At 45.3% G+C, this 22,665-nt stretch overlaps 1 protein-coding gene across 1 annotated transcript in view; it reads left to right on the forward strand.

The window, feature by feature from the left end:
- The first annotated feature begins 2,245 nt into the window (after positions 1–2,245).
- Positions 2,246–22,665, forward strand: part of LOC133114513 (liprin-alpha-3-like) — a 74,164-nt gene continuing 53,744 nt past the window's right edge. Inside the window, exons 1-3 of the mRNA XM_061223984.1 lie at positions 2,246–2,417; positions 5,495–7,164; positions 19,656–19,757. Of these exons, the coding sequence (XP_061079968.1) occupies positions 6,832–7,164; positions 19,656–19,757 (435 nt within the window). The 5' untranslated portion in view covers positions 2,246–2,417; positions 5,495–6,831. The remainder of the gene's footprint in view (positions 2,418–5,494; positions 7,165–19,655; positions 19,758–22,665) is intronic.

A 22,665-nucleotide genomic window follows, 5' to 3' on the forward strand; every position in this document is an offset into this window, starting at 1 on the left:
AAATGCAGAGAAGGTGAGGTCCTCCCACACAAATTGTAAGAAAGTTAAAAAAAAAAAAATGCTTTGATCAATTAATCATTCATTTGTAGAAGAATGACATGGCTTCTTGACATTATTTCAAGATATTTTAACATAAATACATAGCCAGGTCATTTGTGACCCACATACTGTATGCAGCTAACAGTTCGAAAAAAAAAAAAAAAAAAGATTGTGTTAATTAAATACTTAAGCATAGACATTGGTATGAGATGCCAAAACTAGATGATAAATGTACCAAATCATAAGCTGATAGACATACCTCTCAAACAGCACGATTGTGTTCAAGAGAAGGTGTTTCCACAGGATACGTACAGTAATCAGAGCTACCGACATCAGCCAATCCCCTGCAGCAAAATGGATTCATATGTAAGCTGTGTACATCAGCGTCTGATATATCCCACTTAATGCATGAATATACTTGAAATCATTTCTACTGTCTCCTCCTTCCTTTTCTACATCAGCTGGACCCCCCAAACACACGCACGCACGCACACACACACACACACACACACACATAAACTGTCACCTCAATCGGAAATTAACAGACAATGCTCCTGCCGATTTTCCTCCCGATGGTCATTCTATTTTTAACATGAATATACTGATAGTGGTATTTAGTCTGGCGCGCTGAAATAATTATTGCTTCGATAATTTGTATGTTTTTACTGTTAAATGGGTTCCCTTAGGATTTCCTCATCATATTATCCTCGGCTGTCTGAAGTTGGACTCGATTTAAATCACCCTGTTGTCTCTTTAAATCCTTACCGTGTCTACATCAATGACATCATCGTCTAAAAACACATTACATCACCTCTTTCGGGACACTTCTAACCAGCCCCACCTTGTTTCGCTTGCGTCGCTTGGGATAAATTCTATTGGCTTTACCTGTATTAAACCCCTCCTTATCTCATCTCTTATTGGAAGTTATTTTTTATTCTCTCGTACGATTGGTTCACAGTCTATGCATCCAACCTCTTAACAGAGTGCTATGGAACCGCAGGATTCGCGGGTAATTCGATTTCGACAGGTATTGGTTAAAGTAGCCTACTTTATCTAAGTACATTTCTTTTCGTCTATCGACACAATTATTTTCTTTCTCGAGAGAGTGGTTTTGTGCAGTAGATTTACACAGCAAATCCGTGTCAACATATATTTGCTGAACATTACGCGTCGCGCAACCATAAGCAATGGGATGTGTTTCTGTATGTTAAGGCAATATCTCACATACTAGATTAAAACCACGGAGTTATAATTCTAATAATACGGTTCATTTTACGCGTCGGCTTTTCATCGATCTGATTATATGGGCCGTGACCAAGAAAATATGTTTTTCTGTTTTGCCAGATGATAAAAATATATAACCATTTAATAAAAAACTGAAACATGTAGACTATGTGCAGATGTATTTCTTTATTTTTTCAGACAATAGATTGCACAAAATATGAATGAACGATTGAACACCCTTTATACAAGCGACAGGTTTCATTTGGTTCGTCTCGGTTTTAAATGATAGATTCCTGCCAGTGGTAATGGCTTGAGCGAGTAACCCGGGTATAAGTCGGGTGGGAAGTGCAGCACTCCTTTCAGTGGGAGAAGACAAAGATGGACGTAACCGGAGCGAAGTTTCACGCGTTCTTCTCGGCTTTATATGCGTGTGCCGAGGCTTCCGTTTAGATGGCAATAAGTCCAAGCTATTGTTAACGCTATCATCTCCATCTTTGAACATTAAATCTGTGCAACCGCCTTAGAGATGGTCTTCCACTACAGCCAATTGACCAATTACTTACTGAATCCATTATTGTTTGACGTTTCAGTTTGGTGCTGTTACTGCCATTGATGTTGCAAAAGCTATGTGGAACAGGACTGCCGATTTATGTAGTTGCAAATAAAACTGCATGCAAAGACTGTGTTTCGCCCTGTCCGCATTACGGTACCATATATGACCATCAGTAGTGTCCTTCGAATATAAAGCATACCTGCGTCAATGATATGTCCATGCTGTGTATTTGAGCGTGTGTAAATCTATCTCTCAGTCGGTGAACGTCTATTGGGTGTGTGCTTTTGAGAGGGAAATGGATGATGAGAGGATTTTCGCGAATGTCTCTTTAAGACCCAGCACCTTTTCATTCTAGAGAGAGAGAGAGAGAGAGAGAGAGAGAGAGAGAGAGAGAGAGAGAGAGAGAGAGAGAGAGAGAGAGGTGGTCTGTGGTGTGGCTGTGTATAGCGTCGCCTTCGATTGCGCCGTTTACATGTGTGCGCGAGGGAGAAAGGGGGAAACCGATACCAGTTTTTCAAGGAGGTATTGGCACCGAAGAGCGCGAGACTAATGGAGCCGTGAGGAATGTGATGTCTTGCATTTGCTTTCAGCGATGATTATGGTAAGAGACAAAGATACGCAATCAGATTCCCCTAATTGTAGCTATGCATTATTATCAAATATGCGTGCGTGTTTGCTAGATTGTCTCGCGGTGTAGGGAGGGGGCAGCGAAGGGGAAAATAAACGATCGGAATGTCGAGACTTTGACAGGTGCGTTTACATTGACAGCGTACCATTTATTTTGTATGTGTTTGTACGTTTGCATATATGTTGGAACGAAATGTATAGGGAGGATAGCGGCATTTGATATGTACATGCTGTTTGTTAACGCAATTCACCATTAGTGCTGTGTAGACAACAATGTGTGTGTGTGTTTAAAGTTTTTTTTATTTAAAAGATGATAATTGCATCCTCTATCGTTACAAATATGTGAAGACAATCATGAAATCAGGCCGAGAGAAATATAGCACACTCTTGGCTTATTCCTGGAAATATAAAACGTACCCTGGCGGCTTATATTGATAATATTGAGTGTGCAAATGTGCATGTGTTGGTCCGGTTTCAGTGTCCGGTTGTCCGTCTGTATTTCGTGCATGCCATACTCGCTGCTATCGCAACATGAACATAGCACACTTCCATTCGTACATTTCTGGAATTTCGACATTATGCGGAGCCATTATCGCAATTACAGGTTGCTTCCGCGCAGTTCGTAACTACACACAAGAAGCGGAATGTATGCCCATGTAACTGCTGTTAACGGCGGACATAGATATGCAATTCGATAGATCGAATTTTGTTGTAAATGCTAACGCTAATTCACCCAACATAAATCGGCATATGCGTGTGTGTGTGTGCGCGCGTACAACCTAAAACCGGGGTTGTTGATTCGACCAGTTATTTCTATGCAATTAGAAATATCTGACCCAAATTGTAGCCTACTGGTTATCGTTTGCAACCAAATATGTCGTTGGACACATTTTCAATTTTCTGGCCTGTATGTACAAAGTATGTCTGTCTTTCTAGCAGACAGTCTCGGAGTAGTATTGATTCTAACGAAACGTTTAGCGTCGAGGTAAGACATACATTGTAGCAAACGGAAGAGCCCCCCCCCGCTCTCTCGCTCTCTCTCTCTCTCTCTCTCTCTCTCTCTCTCTCTCTCTCTCTCTCTCTCTCTCGTGTTCATTCGCTCAGTAATCAACGGTGCGTGAAACCATGGATAATTATCGTATTTCTTAAATGAAGAGGAGATTTTATATATATTACTATTATATATATAATTTTGTTTTCGAATTCTGCCTGTTTCCGGCGTGTGCTGGGGTTCGGCGGCTGGTCCATAGCGCGTGCCCGCAGCTATGCTGGCTGGCTGATATTTGGTTGGCGTTGTACGGCGTCTATTCCACAGCGTGCCCCCGCTTCGTAGCCCCCAATCTCTCTCTCTCTCTCTCTCTCTCTCTCTCTCTCTCTCTCTCTCTCTCTCTCTCTCTCTCTCTCTCTCTCTCTAATGTACTGTGATGTAGTCAAAAACGGCCTACCTCACACTGCCCACGAAGCAGCTGCACGAGACATAAAATGAAATTATATCTTGTGATAAAATCTAATTAAGCTGGCAATAATACTAATTAAGATTATACTTATTATTGTTATTTTTATTTTGTAGTAATAATAATAATAATAATAATAATAATAATAATTGTCATTTACCTGAAGCATCATAGAATCAGCTAAATATGGCTCATGAGTCCTCCCGACTTTGTCCTGGCAGAGACAGGAAATCAGGAATTAAAATCCTCATTTTGAACTTCCTTTGTCAATGTAGGGATATAACTCACAGCTTTCCCAAAGACGGTAAAGGTTGGCACCTTTATCCAAAGCGCACTCGCACTCACACACCACCCAGCTCGTCAGGAGCATTTGGGGTTAGGTGTCTTGCTCAGGGACACTTCTACACACCTAGGGCGGGAATCGAACCGGCAACCCGCCAACTGCCAGCCAACTGCTCTTACTGAGCAACTATAGTTACATGGGCATATATTCCGGTTCTTGTGTGTAGTTCTTGTTACAAACTGCAATAATGGCTCTGCACAATGTCGGAATTATAGAAATGTACAAATGGAAGTGTACTATGTTCATGTCTCTCCGAAGAAGTGATTTTATGTGGACTGTGCAGCACTTTAAGTGGAAAAGACACAGGACAATCACGGTCATTTAGAAGGATTGGACTTAGCAGCCTTGTGGGTAAAGGAGAAAGAGTAATTTCTGAAGCTCCATCAGTAGGCTAAAAACTAAATGGCATACATACAAGTGTTTAATAACCGTAGCCTAGTTAAACTATATAGGGTTTTCACAGATTCAGCAGTAAAACATCATTATTATTATTCTTATACATTTCTATACCAGTTTCTCCTTGCTTTTTTCTGATAAACACATTTACCCTTTCGGTTCTCTGTCATCGCCATCCACACAATTTGACTCTTTTGTTGAATGTTGTCTGATTCATCCCTCTTGTCTGTAAATGTATTTCTATGGTTGTTATCGCGGCTGAGTCGTCATTTCCTCTCATCTGTAGTGCTGTGAGTCTGGATCCTGGAGTCGGCCAATCGCTCTCTTTCAACAGAGCCACATTTTGTGCTGAGTTGATGATCGTTTTAGACACAATGCCCAAAGGAACCTAGCGAACAGTTTTACCTCTTAATGACAACTTTAGAAAAAGGCATTTAAAATGGATTTAAAATATAACAAGCCAAGGAGGATACAAAGTCTATCCATTGTGTACGTACCCTGCTGAAAACAAAAAAAAAGCTGATTTTTAAACAGCTGGCAGCTGGTTGACCAGTTCAGATCAGCTCCCAGTTCAACATGGTTTAGCTGGTTGACTAGTTGACAAGCTCATGTCCAGCTAGACCAGCTTATGACCAGCTTGACTAGTTTAGGAGTTTACAGCAGAATAAGCAGGGACTTATTGGTTTAACATTAATGAGTAGATTTGCGTATGTGCAGTATAAATTAGACGCTTCGACCTAATCTCCAAAACGCTGTAAAGAGGTTCCTGGCGTGATTTGTTCTGTCATTCTCTGAATGTGATGCAGGAAGGCCAGGTAAACTGCTCTCCAAACTCAACACCTCTCTGTCTCTTCCCAGGTTTGCTGCCTGATTCTGTGACGGCCAATCTGCGGGGGAAGAAGTCTTCTGCACCCGCCTTCCCTCTCACCCCTCCCCTTTTGGAGCCCTGGACACGCCCACGCACCCCTCAATCCAACACCTGCGGGCCTCCTTTACCCCGCCCCTCCCAGCACAGCTCCACCCCTGGCACCCCTGTCATATGCCCATGAACCCTAATCCTGAAACAGACACGTCAGGGTGAAACCACACAGCTGTACCGCATAACAGACACGTCAGGGTGAAACCACACAGCTGTATCGTAGAACAGACACATCAGGGTGAAACCACACAGCTGTACCACAGAACAGACACGTCAGGGTGAAACCACACAGCTGTACCACAGAACAGACACGTCAGGGTGAAACCACACAGCTGTACCGTAGAACAGACTCAAACGTCAGGGTGAAACCACACAGCTGTATCATAGGACAGACTCACACGTCAGGGTGAAACCACACAGCTGTATCATAGGACAGACTCACACGTCAGGGTGAAACCACCAAGCTGTACCGCAGAACAGACATGTCAGGGTGAAACCGCACAGCTGTACCGTAGAACAGACACGTCAGGGTGAAACCACACAGCTGTATCATAGGACAGACTCACACATCAGGGTGAAACCACACAGCTGTATCGTAGGACAGACTCACACGTCAGGGTGAAACTGCATAGCTGTGCACAGCTGTGAAGGAGGAGTCTGATGCCCTCTGACCTCCAGCCCTGTGAGACCTCAGACTGCAGAGTAGAGCAGACAGCTTAGAGACAGACAGACAGACACACTCACACAGTGTATAGACAGACAGACACACGCACGCAGACAGACAGCGTAGAGACAGACACACACACACAGACAGACTGTAGTGACAGACAGACACACACACACAGACAGACTGTAGAGACAGACACACACACACACAGACAGTCAGGCACACAGTCATGTAGAAAGCCTGGTCTTCGTGTCTCATTGACAGACCAGGCCTCCCTTTTCAGAGCTGAGACTCTCACTGCCCTGCGTCACACTCAACTAACCGGCCAGACAACCACACACACAAGGCCACCACGAGCACGTAGAGAGCACCACAGAAGTACGCGTGTACACTCACACACACACACACGCGCGCACGTACACACACACACACACACACACCCGCGCGTGCACGTACACACACACACACACACACACACACACACACCCGCGCGTGCACGTACACACACACACACACACACACACTGCGCCTGCCGCAGACAGCGTGGAGGCAGCCTAAGAGGCGCAGGGACACCCGAAAAGAGACACTCCCACCGACGTCCGCCTCACGATGATGTGCGAGGTGATGCCCACCATCTCGGAGGACGGGAGGGGCGGGGCCGGCGGGGGCCCCTCCTCCCCAGCCGGGGGAGGGGGCGGGGCCGGGGGCGGGATGGGCGGTCCGGGGGGCGCCTACGGGGGGCGGGAGGGCCGGGGGGGGGACGAGGGGGGCAGCACGGGGAACCTGGAGTCGCTGATGGTCAACATGCTGACGGAGCGGGAGAGGCTCCTGGAGAGCCTGAGGGAGACCCAGGACAGCCTGGGAACGGCCCAGCTACGACTGAGGGAGCTGGGCCATGAGAAGGACTCCCTCCAGAGACAGCTCTCCATCGCCCTGCCACAGGTATGTGTGCTAGTGTGTGTGTACGCGTGTGTGTGTGTGTGTGTGTGTGTACATCTGTGTTAGTGTCTGTGTGCGTGTGTTAGTGTCTGTGTGTGTTAGTGTTTGTGCATGCATGTGTGTGTGCTAGTGTGTGTGTGCATGTGTGTTAGTGTCTGTGTGTGTGTGTGTGCGTGTGTGTGTGTGTGTGTGCGTGTGTGTGTGTGTACGTCTGTGTTAGTGTCTGTGCGTTTGTGTTAGTGTCTGTGTGTGTGTGTACATCTGTGTTAGTGTCTGTGCATGTGTGTTAGTGTCTGTGTGTTAGTGTCTGTGTGTGTGTGCGTGTGTGTGTGTGTGTGTGTGCGCGCGCGTGTGTGTGTGTGTGTACATCTGTGTTAGTGTCTGTGTGTGTGTGTGCGTGTGTTAGTGTCTGTGTGTGTTAGTGTTTGTGCATGCATGTGTGTGTGCTAGTGTGTGTGTGCATGTGTGTGTGTGTGTGTGCGTGTGTGTGTGTGTACGTCTGTGTTAGTGTCTGTGCGTTTGTGTTAGTGTCTGTGTGTGTGTACGTCTGTGTTAGTGTCTGTGCATGTGTGTTAGTGTCTGTGTGTGTGTGCGTGTGTGTGTGTGTGTGTGTGTGTGTGTGTGCGCGCGCGTGTGTGTGTGTACGTCTGTGTTAGTGTCTGTGCGTTTGTGTTAGTGTCTGTGTGTGTGTACGTCTGTGTTAGTGTCTGTGCATGTGTGTTAGTGTCTATGTGTTAGTGTCTGTGTGTGTGTGCGTGTGTGTGTGTGTGTGCGCGCGCGTGTGTGTGTGTGTACGTCTGTGTTAGTGTCTGTGCGTTTGTGTTAGTGTCTGTGTGTGTGTACGTCTGTGTTAGTGTCTGTGCATGTGTGTTAGTGTCTGTGTGTTAGTGTCTGTGTGTGTGTGCGTGTGTGTGTGTGTGTACATCTGTGTTAGTGTCTGTGTGTGTGTGTGCGTGTGTTAGTGTCTGTGTGTGTTAGTGTTTGTGCATGCATGTGTGTGTGCTAGTGTGTGTGTGCATGTGTGTTAGTGTCTGTGTGTGTGTGTGCGTGTGTGCGTGTGTGTGTGTGTACGTCTGTGTTAGTGTCTGTGCGTTTGTGTTAGTGTCTGTGTGTGTGTGTACATCTGTGTTAGTGTCTGTGCATGTGTGTTAGTGTCTGTGTGTTAGTGTCTGTGTGTGTGTGCGTGTGTGTGTGTGTGTGTGTGTGTGTGTGCGCGCGTGTGTGTGTGTGTACGTCTGTGTTAGTGTCTGTGCGTTTGTGTTAGTGTCTGTGTGTGTGTACGTCTGTGTTAGTGTCTGTGCATGTGTGTTAATGTCTGTGTGTGTGTCTGTGTGTGTTAGTGTTTGTGCGTGCATGTGTGTGTGCTAGTATGTGTGTGCTTGTGTCTCGTTTGAGTGTGTGCGCAGTTCTCTGTGCATGTGGTTTGATAGTATTACTTTGAACACATATACCAGCATTTGACATTAATTTGCGTTTGTCAATGAATAATTGCAGAATAATTACAGCCATGTAAACCTGTATCCAGTAGAGAGCCCAGCAGGATACTGTGCCAGGTCCTGGCCTGTAATATGGAAGAGATACATTACATTACAGATACAGTTATTTAGCTGATGCTTTTATCCAAAGCGACTTACAGTTGATTTGACTAAGCAGGGGCCAATCCCCCCCTGGAGCAAGGTGAGGTTAAGGGCCTTGCTCAAGAACCTACGGCTGCATGGATCTTATTGTGGCTACAGCGGCGCTTGACTTTCTGGATGCTGGTAAAGCGCCGGGTCCCAGGACTGCATCTCCTGTGTGGGAAGGGGCAGGGAATGTCTTAGGAGTGGCCTTTGGATACACTGCTTACGGAGGGCTGAGGACGAGGAGAGAGAGAGAGAGAGGGACAGAGCAGTTAGAGGGATAGAGAGATAGAGGGAAAGAGAGACAGACGGGGATGGATGGGAGAAGATGGAGGAAAACAGGAAATATTTTTACGGTTTGACGCCCACTTTGGACGGACACATTCAGCCATGTGACAGGACTACCGCACACGGGCCAGGCTCCCCCCTCTCAAAAAAGCAGCATTTCAAATGATGTTTCTGTCCTATAGCATTTTAAATGAGCCATCTTAAAGCCCGTCCACACCAAGAACTATAACAATAACAATAACTACGATGGGAGCGTCTGCACTGTTGAACGATAATGTTCTGTAAATAGTCTCCCGGCTATTTCATTTGCCATTTTGAACATGACGCCCTGTAAATTCGGAAGGATTTTGATTGGCAGCTGGAAAAATATCGCTCTGAAAGAGATCCCAACGATATCGTTCTTCACTGTCCTCTTCATTACAGTTTTGCTGTGGGCCATTGTGGTGTGGACCATCCACTTGATTTAGAACGGTATTTAAAACAACGTTTTTATAGTTACCGTTATAATTATGGTTCTTTGTGTGGACGGGTCTTCGCACATGATCATTATGTCAGCCCTAGAGTTACAGCCATAGAGTTTCAGCCCTAGAGTTACAGCCCTAGAGTTTCAGCCCTAGAGTTACAGCCATAGAGTTACAGCCCTAGAGTTACAGCCCTAGAGTTTCAGCCCTAGAGTTACAGCCATAGAGTTTCAGCCCTAGAGTTACAGCCATAGAGTTTCAGCCCTAGAGTTACAGTCCTAGAGTTTCAGTCAGGCCCTAGAGTTTCAGGCCTAGAGTTTCAGTCAGGCCCTAGAGTTACAGCCCTAGAGTTTCAGTCAAGCCCTAGACTTTCAACCCTAAAGTTTCAGTCAAGCCCTAGAGTTTCAGTCGGGCCCTAGAGTTTCAGTCAGGACCTAGAGTTTCAGTTGGGCCCTGGAGTTTCAGCCCTAGAGTTTCAGTCAGGCCCTAGAGCTACAGCCCTAGAGTTTCAGTCAGGCCCTAGAGTTTCAGCCCTAGAGTTACAACCCTAGAGTGTCAGTCAGGCCCTAGAGTTTCAGCCCTAGAGTTTCAGTCAGGCCCTAGAGTTACAGCCCTAGAGTTTCAGTCAGGCCCTAGATTTTCAGCCCTAGAGTTACAGCCCTAGAGTTTCAGTCAGGCCCTAGATTTTCAGCCCTAGAGTTTCAGTCAGGCCCTAGAGTTTCAGCTGTAGAGTTTCAGTCTGGCCCTAGAGTTTCAGCCCTAGAGTTACAGCCCTAGAGTTTCAGTCAGGCCCTAGAGTTTCAGCCCTAGAGTTTCAGTCAGGCCCTAGAGTTTCAGCCCTAGAGTTTCAGCCCTAGAGTTTCAGCCAGGCCCTAGAGTTTCAGCCCTAGAGTTTCAGTCAGGCCCTAGAGTTTCAGCCCTAGAGTTTCAGTCAGGCCCTAGAGTTTCAGCCCTAGAGTTTCAGTCAGGCCCTAGAGTTACAGCCCTAGAGTTTCAGTCAGGCCCTAGCGTTTCAGCCCTAGAGTTTCAGTCAGGCCCTAGAGTTTCAGCCCTAGAGTTACAGCCCTAGAGTTTCAGTCAGGCCCTAGAGTTTCAGCCCTTGAGTTTCAGTCAGGCCCTAGAGTTTCAACCCTAGATTTACAGCCCTAGAGTTTCAACCCTAGATTTACAGCCCTAGAGTTTCAGTCTGGCCCTAGAGTTTCAGCCCTTGAGTTTCAGTCAGGCCCTAGAGTTTCAGCCCTAGAGTTTCAGTCAGGCCCTATAGTTACAGCCCTAGAGTTTCAGTCTGGCCCTAGAGTTTCAGCCCTAGAGTTACAGCCCTAGAGTTTCAGTCAGGCCCTAGAGTTTCAGCCCTAGAGTTTCAGTCAGGCCCTAGAGTTACAGCCCTAGAGTTTCAGCCCTAGAGTTTCAGTCTGGCCCTAGAGTTTCAGCCCTAGAGTTACAGTCAGGTGAGGATGCACGCTGCACACCCGCGGTCCTGGAGCCAGTACAGGCTACTGAAGCCCAGAAAGCTCTCTACCTCTAGCCCTGATGGCTGTGGGAAGCATCAGCTACCTGCTGAGTCTGCTTCTTATTTCACTGTCTTAATCCCAGCGAAGCATTCCTATAACATTTGGGAACATTCCGGGTGGACTGCCATTTGGTTGTGTGCTAATGCTCTGATCAGAGAATTAGAACGTATTTATCATTCCAATCAAGCTCTTCGGGCATATTCCAGATATGTGACAGACTAATGACATCCCCGATGGTTCATTTAGTCATAATACACATCAAAGACTACATGCCAATGACATAAGAATGTGAAAATAATGCGAGATTTGTTGAATATTGTTGATATAACATTCCTGATACAATTACTATGATTGATCAGCCTCAATTCACTATTGACTTGTTTTTTTAGGTGTTTTAAGGCTACAAATCCTGCTACATTCCTTCTGGCTTAAAAATAAAGTTCAAGACATGTCCAGGAAGCTGGAAGAATGTTTACCAAATATTTCCAGGAATGTTTTGGAACCAACAACTGGAATTGTATCTGGGATTTTGATAGGGTAGAACGTGCCAGGATTGCCATTGGGAGTCTGCAGTTTTGTTTGGGTTTTAGCTGTGAAGGGAAAATATTGCTATTAAGAACATAGGCCGCAATCATCGAAATCTGAACCCTAGACAAGCGTAGATTTTCAGACTGGCTTATCAACTTGCATTCCTGCTGGTACCTATATCGGGGTGTTGTTTTGAAATGAATATGTGTGTGTGTGTGTGTGAATGCTTGTGTGTGTGTGAGAATGAAAGATAAAGAGAGGGGGAGAGAGAAAGGACTAGAATGGTGCTTGAACTGTTCCTATTCTTCTAAAGAGTGGAGATTTTGAGAAAGGCAGACTCATATGTGCGCTTACAGTACAGACGAGATGCCAGTCTGCAGAGAAGGGGATTAAGGCAATTTACATACTATAGACTGACTGACATACTATAGACGTATGCTAATGCTGCCATTTTGAGGGAGAAGGAGGGAGCTTTATGTGCACACTGACATAGCTGATTCAGTACATCCGCGCTTACTGTCCTGACTTTGGCATGAAGGAGCGTGTGAGCGAGCGAGCACTGCTAACATGAAACAGACAGGGCCACTAACGAATCAGACAATTTGCATATTGCTGCATACTAATTAGTTGGTTTCTGGAATCTATTCTTAGATGCAGTGCATTAACACATAGAGAGAGATGGGGGGGGGGGGGGGGGGGGGGGCAGTAACTAGCACAGCTTAAAGGACTCCAGTAAATTGATAATCATCGCCAATCGCTGTGACCACACCGTGAGAAGGAATGCGAGAGAAATAGAGGGCAGCAACAGGGGATTGTTGGAAGGCGGAGCCAGTCGGAATTCTGGCCCATTCTCAGCAAGTCGTTCTCCCAGAATACCCGGCACCAATAAGCCCACTGTGCCCCCATCTGTACATTTCTCCCCTTCCCCTCCTCGCTCTACGCCTCCATCTGGGTCAGGCTCATTGTGGCTGGAGCTTCGTACCTGTTCACACGCGCACGCTTATCGAACGGCTAGCGCTCATCCCACTGGAGCCCTGTGAAAGGGGTGTTTTCAGGACCCGTTTCCTGTGTCCTGTTTGTGGTTTCCACACTGACGCTCCAGTGAAATCCATTTGGAAGCGAGATGGAGAAAATAGAGAGGGGGGGGGGGACTGGCGAGTGAGTGAGAAACAGGAAGCAAGAGAGAGGGAGGGAGAGAATAAGAGAGAAGGAAGGGAGAATTAAATGGAGAGAGTGAATGAGAGCATGGAGGGAGAATGGGAGTGAAAGACTGGAGAGGGAGGGAGGGAGAATGAGAGAGAGGGAGCGAGAGTGGAAGTGATTAAAATGGCATCTTGTATGTGCGTGTTGAGGAGACACAGTCAGGACCTCCATTGCAGAAGCTCATCCTGCAGTTGTACTCTTTTGAAGGCTGGACTCTAGTGCCCATTGAAAGAATGCGATTCGCGTGGCTGAGAGCCCCGCTCTGGGCTGGCGGGGCCGGGGCCACACAGAAGGGAGCGGGATGCCAGTATCTTTAGCTTGCACTGAGGGGTGCGCGTGACAGCCAGTCGGTATATGTAAAAGTATATATTTTCAGTACTGTCATGATATGTTGTATCTCTTACTCTGTGGAGAAGGCTAAAGGTTTTCCTGCTCGGGTAGTAGCCAGAGATCAGGCTTGATGTGGTGCTGGATTCCCTGTAGTCTGTAGGTACAGAATAAAGTAGATATGAGCTAAAGGGTTAGCACCTACAGTAGATATGAGCTAAAGGATTAGCACCTACATTAGATACGAGCTAAAGGATTAGCACCTACAGTAGATACAGGCTAAAGGATTAGCACCTACAGTAGATAGGAGCTAAAGGGTTAGCAGCACCTACAGCAGAGATTAGCTAAAGGATTAGCACCTACAGTAGATACGAGCTAAAGTGTTAGCACCTACAGTAGATATGAGCTAAAGGGTTAGCACCTACAGTAGATATGAGCTAAAGGATTAGCACCTACAGTAGAGATTAGCTAAAGGATTAGCACCTACAGTAGATATGAGCTAAAGGGTTAGCACCTACTGTAGATATGAGCTAAAGGATTAGCACCAACAGTACATGTGAGCTAAAGGGTTAGCACCAACAGTACATGTGAGCTAAAGGACTAGCACCAACAGTACATGTGAGCTAAAGGGTTAGCACCAACAGTACATGTGAGCTAAAGGATTAGCACCAACAGTACATGTGAGCTAAAGGATTAGCACCTACAGTAGATATGAGCTGGAGGGCTGGGAGACCGCTGATCTTAGCTGTGAGAGAAACACACTGTACATTTCTATCGTCAACACCCTAATTTAAGAACATTGTGTAGCAAATAGCAGTGTGCTATGGGGTAAATTAAATTCCACAGAACGTTTGCTTGCTTTTAGAGGAAAATGATGTGGCTAGCAACTCAGTTGGTCGTGGTGCTCATACTATTTAACGCTTTTCTCTGGCGTCCTGGTAACCTGGGCCACAGCCTTGCGTAGCCCACTGCCCAACACCGCGGCACTTTGCCCTTGTTACAGTGGCAGTGCGCATATGGCTACAGTGGTAGTGTGACTACCATCTACGATGATGAGTTGAGCAAGGACTCCAAATGGAAGAATAATGAAATGCGGAAGATGGAAGATCACCAAGGATGACCAAGGAAGATTTTATATTCTTATTTTTCCCTTTTACGTGCTCTTATGTGAGGATCTTTACTGTTATTTTAATTCCATTGTGCCATAGCTTTGTGTTTTTGCTAGTTGTAAGCCTACTAGCATTTTATTAGCTGCCAAAATTACTGAGTGAGTGGGCAGTTAGCAGTGTGCTACCGGGTAATTCAAGGAAAATGCCAGACTGTTTTTTTAGTTAGCAATGGGAACTCTCATTGCTGAGATATACCCAAGTACTCTACAAGAGGCAAACCCATGACCAGGCAATGGACGTCCTTTGTGGTTTGATATTGTGCCGACAGTTCTGTTGTTGGAGCATTGCATGACATCACAGCATTTACTCTTCCCCAGAGCAACTTACACAGCCTCCATTTTACATACAGTGACGTTATGCTGCTGGATGGATATTTTGCCGTCGACGTTCCTTACATATGGGAATCAAAACTCCAACCTCAGTCCCCTAACCCCTGTGCTATACTGCTATGCTATACTGCAATGATAAACCGCTATGCTATACTGCTATGCATTATTGGCATTTGGCAGACGCTCTTATCCAGAGCGACATACAGTTGATTAGACTAAGCAGGAGACAATCCTCCCCTGGAGCAATGCAGGGTTAAGGGCCTTGCTCAAGGTCCCAACGACTGTGCAGATCATATTGTGGCTACACTGGGATTAGAACCATCGACCTTGCGTGTCCCAGTCATTTACCTTAACCACTACACTACAGGCCACCCACATGCAATACCGCTATGCTATACCGCTATGCTATGCTATACTATACTGCTATACTGCGATGATATACCACTATGATATACTGCTAAACTATAGCGCTACCCTGGTAGAGCCCTGAGAACACATCGGATAAGTGCAAAGGGACACAATGAAGCTGTACAACAAAATGGCCTCTCGTTATGGAATGGACATTCTGCTACTCGGGACAAAGCGCTACGACCTGCGGGATACAGGTGCAATATGTATGACATCAGTGCTGCATGCGTGACAGGTGGTACAAGCGCCATATTTGTGTGACATATATGGTAAATGGTTGGCATTTATACAGTGCCTTTACAAGCGCTGTGCAATTGATCCTTCTCGTTCACCCATTCATACACACACTCACACACCGACGGCGATTGGCTGCCATGCAAGGCGCCGACCAGCTGGTCAGGAGCATTTTTGGGGGTTGGGTGTCTTGCTCAGGAACACTTCGAGACAGCCCGGGCGGGGGATCGAACCGGCAACCCTACGACTGCCAGACAACTGCTCTTACTGCCTGAACCATGTCGCCCCCATGTTATACGTGTGACAGATTTTATTTATGTGACATGGCTGCTATAGCTTACTGTACTGTATGTGCGATAGCTGTTATATGCACAACATAGTTTCTCCATGTGTGACATGGGGGCTGAAAATCGGTGCTATATGCCGGACATTGATTCTATGTGTTACACTGGTGTCATATACAGTGAAGTTAATCAGTATTTGTACAGGGGTATACTTTCTGTTCCTTTGGCTCTGTACTCCAGCAGATTGGATTTGAAATTGAACTATGGATATGAGGTTAAACTACAGAATGTCAGTTTAATTGGACAGCAAGTAATTGGACTGTTGGCTTCTTCTGATTAGACAGGTATATGAAAGGTATAAGAAAGCTTCCAGTATCTACTCTTGATTCGAGGCTTTTGGTTGCCTATGGAGTCTGTTATTGGTGTTTGTCAACATAAGGACCAGAGTTGTGCCAATGACAGTCAAGGAAGCCATGATGAAGCAGAGAGAAAAAATAAATAAATAAACAGACCGTGGCCAAACAAAAATCTATAGTAGTTGCAACTTTATCCAGATCCTGACAACATGGAGGACTGACTACGGTGCAGGTGCAGGACTGTCTGTGATCTAGATCATACCCGCTCTATGGTACGCCGGCACAGCCACTGCAGCGGTTTTCCCGCGGCGTGAGGTGAAAGGGGCGGATCTTAAAGACGCCGCGCCAGGACGGTGTGTGGTCCGGCCGAGGCGGGGGGAAGGGGAGAGGTTACACGCCGGCCGGCGATGGCTAACACGATAACGAGCGTCCGCTAGGCTGAGCTGCCACATGTCTCACAGCGGTATCGCTAACAGCCCAGCGATAACATCACAGCCCTTTTAGGGACACGTCTAAAACCACGTCCCCATCCTCGCCTCCGTGTAAACACAGGCTCGTCACATCCTCGGAAAGGGAGCGTCTCAAAACGCCCCGGGTCTGTGCTCATGGGCTCCGGCGAAAATCAGTCGGGAGTGCCACCTGCAGACACTACAGTCTGCTTTTACTCTGGGGCGGTTTTCTGTGTCAGACCTTCAATCATTTAAACTGCCCCCTGGCTCACCTAGCGCTGAACAACTCTGAATACCTCAGTACTGAATGTCTACGTTTATTGCAATGCAGATGCCAGATGACATGATATTTTTTCCAGTGGAGTGAGTAATCTGGCTGAATAGATTATTTCATTTTTGTTTTGGCCTTTGACCAATATTGACCCGTTCAGGAATGCCCTGATGAATCATGCGTGCTATTGCTAAATGTTTCCAGCGTTCATCCGTGCAAATATACACTGAGTGAGCAATTTATTAGGTAGACCTGTACACTAGCTTTTTAATGCAAATATTTAATCAGCCAACCATCTGGCAGCAACTAAATGCATAAAAGTATGCAGACGTGGTCAAGAAGTTCAGTTGCTTTTCAGACCAAATGTCAGAATGGGGAAGAAATGTGATTTAAGTGACCTTGACCATGGAATGATTGCCAGACAGGGTGCTTTGAGAATGCTGATCTCCTGGTATTTTCATGCACAGCAGTCTCTAGTGTTTTCAGAGAATGGTGCGAAACGCCAAAAAAATATCCAATGAGCAGCAGTTCTGCAGGCATGTTGTTAATGAGAGACGTCAGAGGAGAAGGGCCAGACTGGTCAAAGCTGACAGGAAGGTGACAGTAACGCAAATAACCACACTTTACAACACAATGCGTCAAATCTCTTAAGTGGATAGGCTACAGAAGCAGAAGACTTAAGTCTAAAAAATAAGTCATGAATACCTGATAAAGTGCTCACTGAGTGTATATTGACTAGCTGTTAAAGATATGCTGAAATGGAAATTAGAGCAGCACTAGCTTCCGCGATAAAGCATATATGCCAATGAAATGGCTCATTCTGAGGGGATTTTTGTAGAGTGGTGAGTTGATTTGATGTTAACTGAGGGAAGCAGAGCCATAGCCTATGGCTCTGGGGGGAAGATATTGATTGGAGGGGAACGGAAAATTGACATACATTTGATGTCAAGTCTTGTTTTCCAGGAAGTGGATGGAAGATTACAATTTACATTTTTTGGAATATATTCTGTTATATGTGCTTCTCTGGTTATGAAGAATTGACTAAATTGAGCAAAAAGTTCATTTTGATTTCAGCTTGATTTTACCTTCTCACATTGCAGAAGTCTTCAAAATCTGTACAGCATTTGACTTTTTTTGGGGGTTCAGGCCTGGTCTTTCCTAATTTAGTGGACACTGGTTTCCTTTGATCATATATCATCTTTGTAAAAATGATACAAATGAAATTGAAATGAAATGTTATTAAGCATTACCACTTTGCTATACAGTGCAGAATGAAGATGGCTTGAGTGAGATATTTTTAGTGAAGACATTGTGCTCTTCATTTTTATGAAGCAACTATTTAGTTCAGTATATGGTTTGTTTTCCCGATTCATCAGAAAATGCTGTTTTCAGGCCCTAAATGTGTTTGCGGTTGCCAAAGTAATCGCTTTCCTGCTGATTATTCTCTCTTGTTAAGTGCCAAAAGCTGTTTGTTTGCCTGTGTTTAGAACATACCTGTGTCCACTGCCTCGAAATGAGGTATGTTACTCGTTCCCCCAATTAATCCAGAAAAGTCACATCTCTGCTTAATACTGTGCAGGTTCCCTTCAGCCTGGGCAGAGGTCAGAGGGCAGAGAGCGCGTTCAGACATATTTATCAGCCATGTCTTCTTCATAGTGCCCCGTAGATACAGACTCCCCGAAATTGGTTTGCAGAGAAAATAACCTATTTAGTGTTCATCACATTCACAGTCTATTTTTTGCCACCCCCATAAAAGCAATGTGCAACCTTGTTTCTTTATATTTACTCTCCTTCCCAGCTGTGCGCTAATGCCTCACTGTCCCTGTTCCAGCGTATAAATAGTTTGCCTGCATTTCTGTTCTCTCTGGCTCCCTTACCCAACGATTTGGACAACAGAAAGATCTGTGCTCAAACAAATGGACAAACAAGGCCACTCCAAAACAGGGGTGGGACCGCTTACCGCTGTAGTGAGCTCTCAATAAACGAGGACCAGTAACGATTAGTGTCATAACCAATAGTGTCGTTGTCCAAACAACATTACATTAAGTGCCACTGTAGACACAAGAGGGAGCTTGATATTGGACGTGGTGCAATAGCTAGTAATGGTTTCTGGGTATTTGCTAAATGTAGCACAAGTATGTATACAGTGTAGTACATCACAGTATAAGCAGCAATGTAAGTGCACGGTGTAAGAAGGATAAGCTATTGTTGTCAGTGCTCATTTACTGTAAATTACAGACTAGCTAGCTATTCTTATACCAATAACTGATGCCAACTAGGTGAAATAACACATATTATATTTTATACTGTATCATAGTTGGCTTGGTGCAGTTGTGTGTCTGAACTAGGTAGGCCTAGTATTTCATACTGTTTCTACTTATGAGCTGATAATTAATGTTGATGGTTTTCAGTTAAAAAAAAATGCATTTTGTATCAGTGCTGTGTTTTACTGTTTTGATCGTGTAAGTATATATTTTTTTTAGATTGGAGTTTTAATTTGATCCAGTGTCAGTCAAATGCTGGTGTTCAGTTCTTGAAAAGTGGAAAGGTCCTAAAAAACCATTTCTGGTGGTAATGGTAGATTATCATCTGACCCTTCCGGAAAATCAACAACAACAAAACGGCTCTTGTTTGGCCCTGAGAGGGTCTTTATGTTGGTCGTGATATATGATACGGTGCAATACAACAGGGAGCAAAACAGATATGCTCTTCTGTTGTTGTTTGAGTTTCATATATTTTTTCGGGGTTCCATCATGTAATTTGTTCATAATTTTCACATCAACCCAATGTAACGCATTCAGTTTCAGCTTCAAGACATTTGTGAGCGTGTATTTGCAAACCAACACATGCACGCGGATTGGGGTGCACGGTGTGTGTAGAGATAATGTAACCTTTCAATCGACACTTTGTTAGCGTTAGCAATATGCGCAAGAATGAAATGTGTGCAAAAGTAAGAAGTTGAATGTGAATTGCAGCGGGCCACGTGTGTGTGTTTATGTTTTGGCGTGTTTGTCTGCGTGGCTCCGGCTGACCGTGCGTCCCGCTCTGTCTCCCCAGGAGTTCGCGGTTCTGACCAAAGAGCTGAACGTCTGCCGCGAGCACCTCCTGGAGCGGGAGGAGGAGATCGCCGAGCTGAAGGCCGAGCGGAACAACACCCGGGTCAGGCTCCGCCTCTTCTGTCCGGTCCGGATGCTTCACGGAATCCCAAACGGCTCGTTTAAATACACATTTTATTCACACGGGCGTTATTTGTGGAGCTGTTCAGGCACTGTGTGCTTTGATACTTTCTCAGTGATTTATTTATACTCCTTTATAATCCACATTACACCCACAGGGAAATGTCATTTTACACAATATGGGCCCTTTAAGCGCACAGGTCTGGGTGTAACTGTCTGTAACAGTGACCCCTGGAGGCCCTTTCATGCCTGTGTCAGATCTACTGTGGTGGTATATAGAACTGGAGGCGGGGGGTAGCAGTAAACACAGAGGTTTCGCATGATTGGCAGCTTGGAGAGAGCACAGGAACTCTTGCTTGGCTTGTCACACCTCAGGTTGCATTATCTACTTATGCTTTTAAAAAATGCAAATCAAACAGTACAAGAGATTTTTAAAAAATAGGCTCAGACCAGCGAACGATTGGTCTAAAGAGGTGCTAGTTGTTGATCTGGTAACCACGTTGACAATGGCAACACATTAGTTCTATGAACTAAATGAAGCATTGATAATGTATGGAGTGATGTTGACTCATTGTGCTGAAGGGTGTTCATACAGAACAGAAATCTGTCATCCGAGAACGTAAGGCTGAAGCAGTGTACTGGTCTTCATTTGCCTCCATGAGCAGCCTTTTCCTCGACACCAGTAACACCAGAAAATACATACAAATGCATGCACACATTTTGATGGATTCCTCCCTGTATCATTTTATCTGTGGAAGTTTGATAAGCCATCTGCTGTCTGAAATGAATAATTTTCTGGGACAATGAATCATTCAACAGTTTGTTACAGCAAATAACATGTACTGACACATATGCAGCGTAAACGTTTATACATTTCTATTTTATCGTTTATATGTATATTTGTTTATTGTTTGTGATCTATGATTCTTCTGAAAGGGCATAGTATTTACTCTCACACCTCAGAGATGAATCCTTTGACCCCCCCCTCCTTTCCTCTCCTCTCCTCTCTCTCTCCCCTCCTCTCCCTCTCCTCTCCTCTCTCTCTCTCCCTCTCCTCTCCCCTCCTCTCCTCTCCTCTCCTCTCTTCTCCTCTCTCTCTCTCTCCTCTCCTCTCAATTCAATTCAATTCAGTGGTGCTTTATTGGCATGACAGAATAGGCATTTGTATTGCCAAAGCGTATTCAATAATAAATTAAACAATAATATATACAAATTATACACACTAGTACACAAGTCATGAACCATATATGAACATATACGTGTAACGTATTACAAATATAACTAAAGAATGATAACTGTAAAACATGGAAAATATGTCTCCTTCTCTCCTCTCCCTCTCTCCCCCTCTCCTCTCTGTCTCCCCCTCTCTCCCCACTCCTCTTCTCTCTCTCATCTCTCTCCCCCTCTCTCTCTCTCACTCCCTCTCCCTCTCTCCTCTCTCCCCTCTCTCTCTCTCTCCCCCTCTCCCTCTCTCTCTCATTCCCTCTCTCTCTCCCTCTCTCTCTCGCTCTCTCCCCCTCTCTCATCTGGATGGCTCCCCCCATTTTCCCTCCCCCTGTTCTGGGTTCATTCAAGTCATTGATTGGTTAAAGTATCCACACGCCTTGTTCTCAAGGCCTTAATTGGCCTTAATTGGCAGCTGATTGAAAGGAAACCACAAAAACCCGCAGACACTGCGGCCCCCTGGGAATTCAGTTTGACACCCCTGAGTTAGATCATCTACCTCTCCTTCTCTTTCCCTCTCTTTTCTATTCTGTGAGAATGGGTTGGGGGAGCCGCTGAATCTCACACAGATATTCTCATAACATGTTCCACGTTCATTTAAAGACTTTTATCAACATTCATGGACGTGGAGAAAATGTGTTCTGGCTGCTAACTCCTTTAGAGCTGAAATGTTTAATTGATTAATTGGTGGACCTCCAGCTGAAATCAGCCTGATTGCTGAAACTGTGGAAAGCTGTTGACTGAAACAGTTTGTGGGAGGAATGTAAATTGTTGGAATGGAGATTGGGAACCCATGCGCTGTTGCATGGTGCACTGGCAAGAGGAGGATACCCCAATTAGTCTGCTTCCAGCTCAGGTTTCTTCCTGCCATAAAGGGCTTTTATTGGCACTGCCACCTATGGCTTGCCTGCTGGGGTTCACACTGGGGTATAATCAGAAACATATTTCCACAAATTCTTTGTAAATTTTTTTTTTTTTTACATTTCATTGATTGGTTGATTGGTTGGTTGGTTGATTGGTTGGTTGATTGGTTGGTTGGTTGGTTAATTGGTTGGTGGGTTGGTTGGTTGGTTGGTGGGGATTGCCCTGCTGAATGAAAGCCTTCCTGGGCGGCGTCTGATTGGCTGTGTGCCACAGACGACGCTCCTCTGCACAGTAGTGAATTCTGGGCCATGCTGATTGGAATGGGAAATTGAAGGACGTATGATCGACACGCCCACTGGTACACGATGATACAATGTCAAACCTCATCAAATCTCATTTCACTAAATGTGTGAAAATACACAATTGTTACGCATGACACACATACAATTATACAATTTCATACATTTTTGGAATAGATTCTTTAAGACATGATCATAAGGTTGTGAAGAATTGGCTACGTTGAGGAAATAGGGCATTTTGATTTCCGCTTGTCTTCAAAGACAAATCAGAGACTTGTGAGCCAGCACTGTATAGATATGACCCCTGGAAGAGATCAGCTGAGCAGCACTGTGTGGATATGACCCCTGGGAGAGATCAGCTGAGCAGCACTGTGTGGATATGACCCCTGGAAGAGATCAGCTGAGCAGCACTGTGTGGATATGACCCCTAAGAGAGATCAGCTGAGCAGCACTGTGTGGATATGACCCCTGGGAGAGATCAGCTGAGCAGCACTGTGTGGATAT

This window comes from Conger conger, chromosome 16 (genome assembly GCF_963514075.1).
Source record: "Conger conger chromosome 16, fConCon1.1, whole genome shotgun sequence".
In the NCBI taxonomy this organism is placed as follows: Eukaryota; Metazoa; Chordata; class Actinopteri; order Anguilliformes; family Congridae; genus Conger; species Conger conger.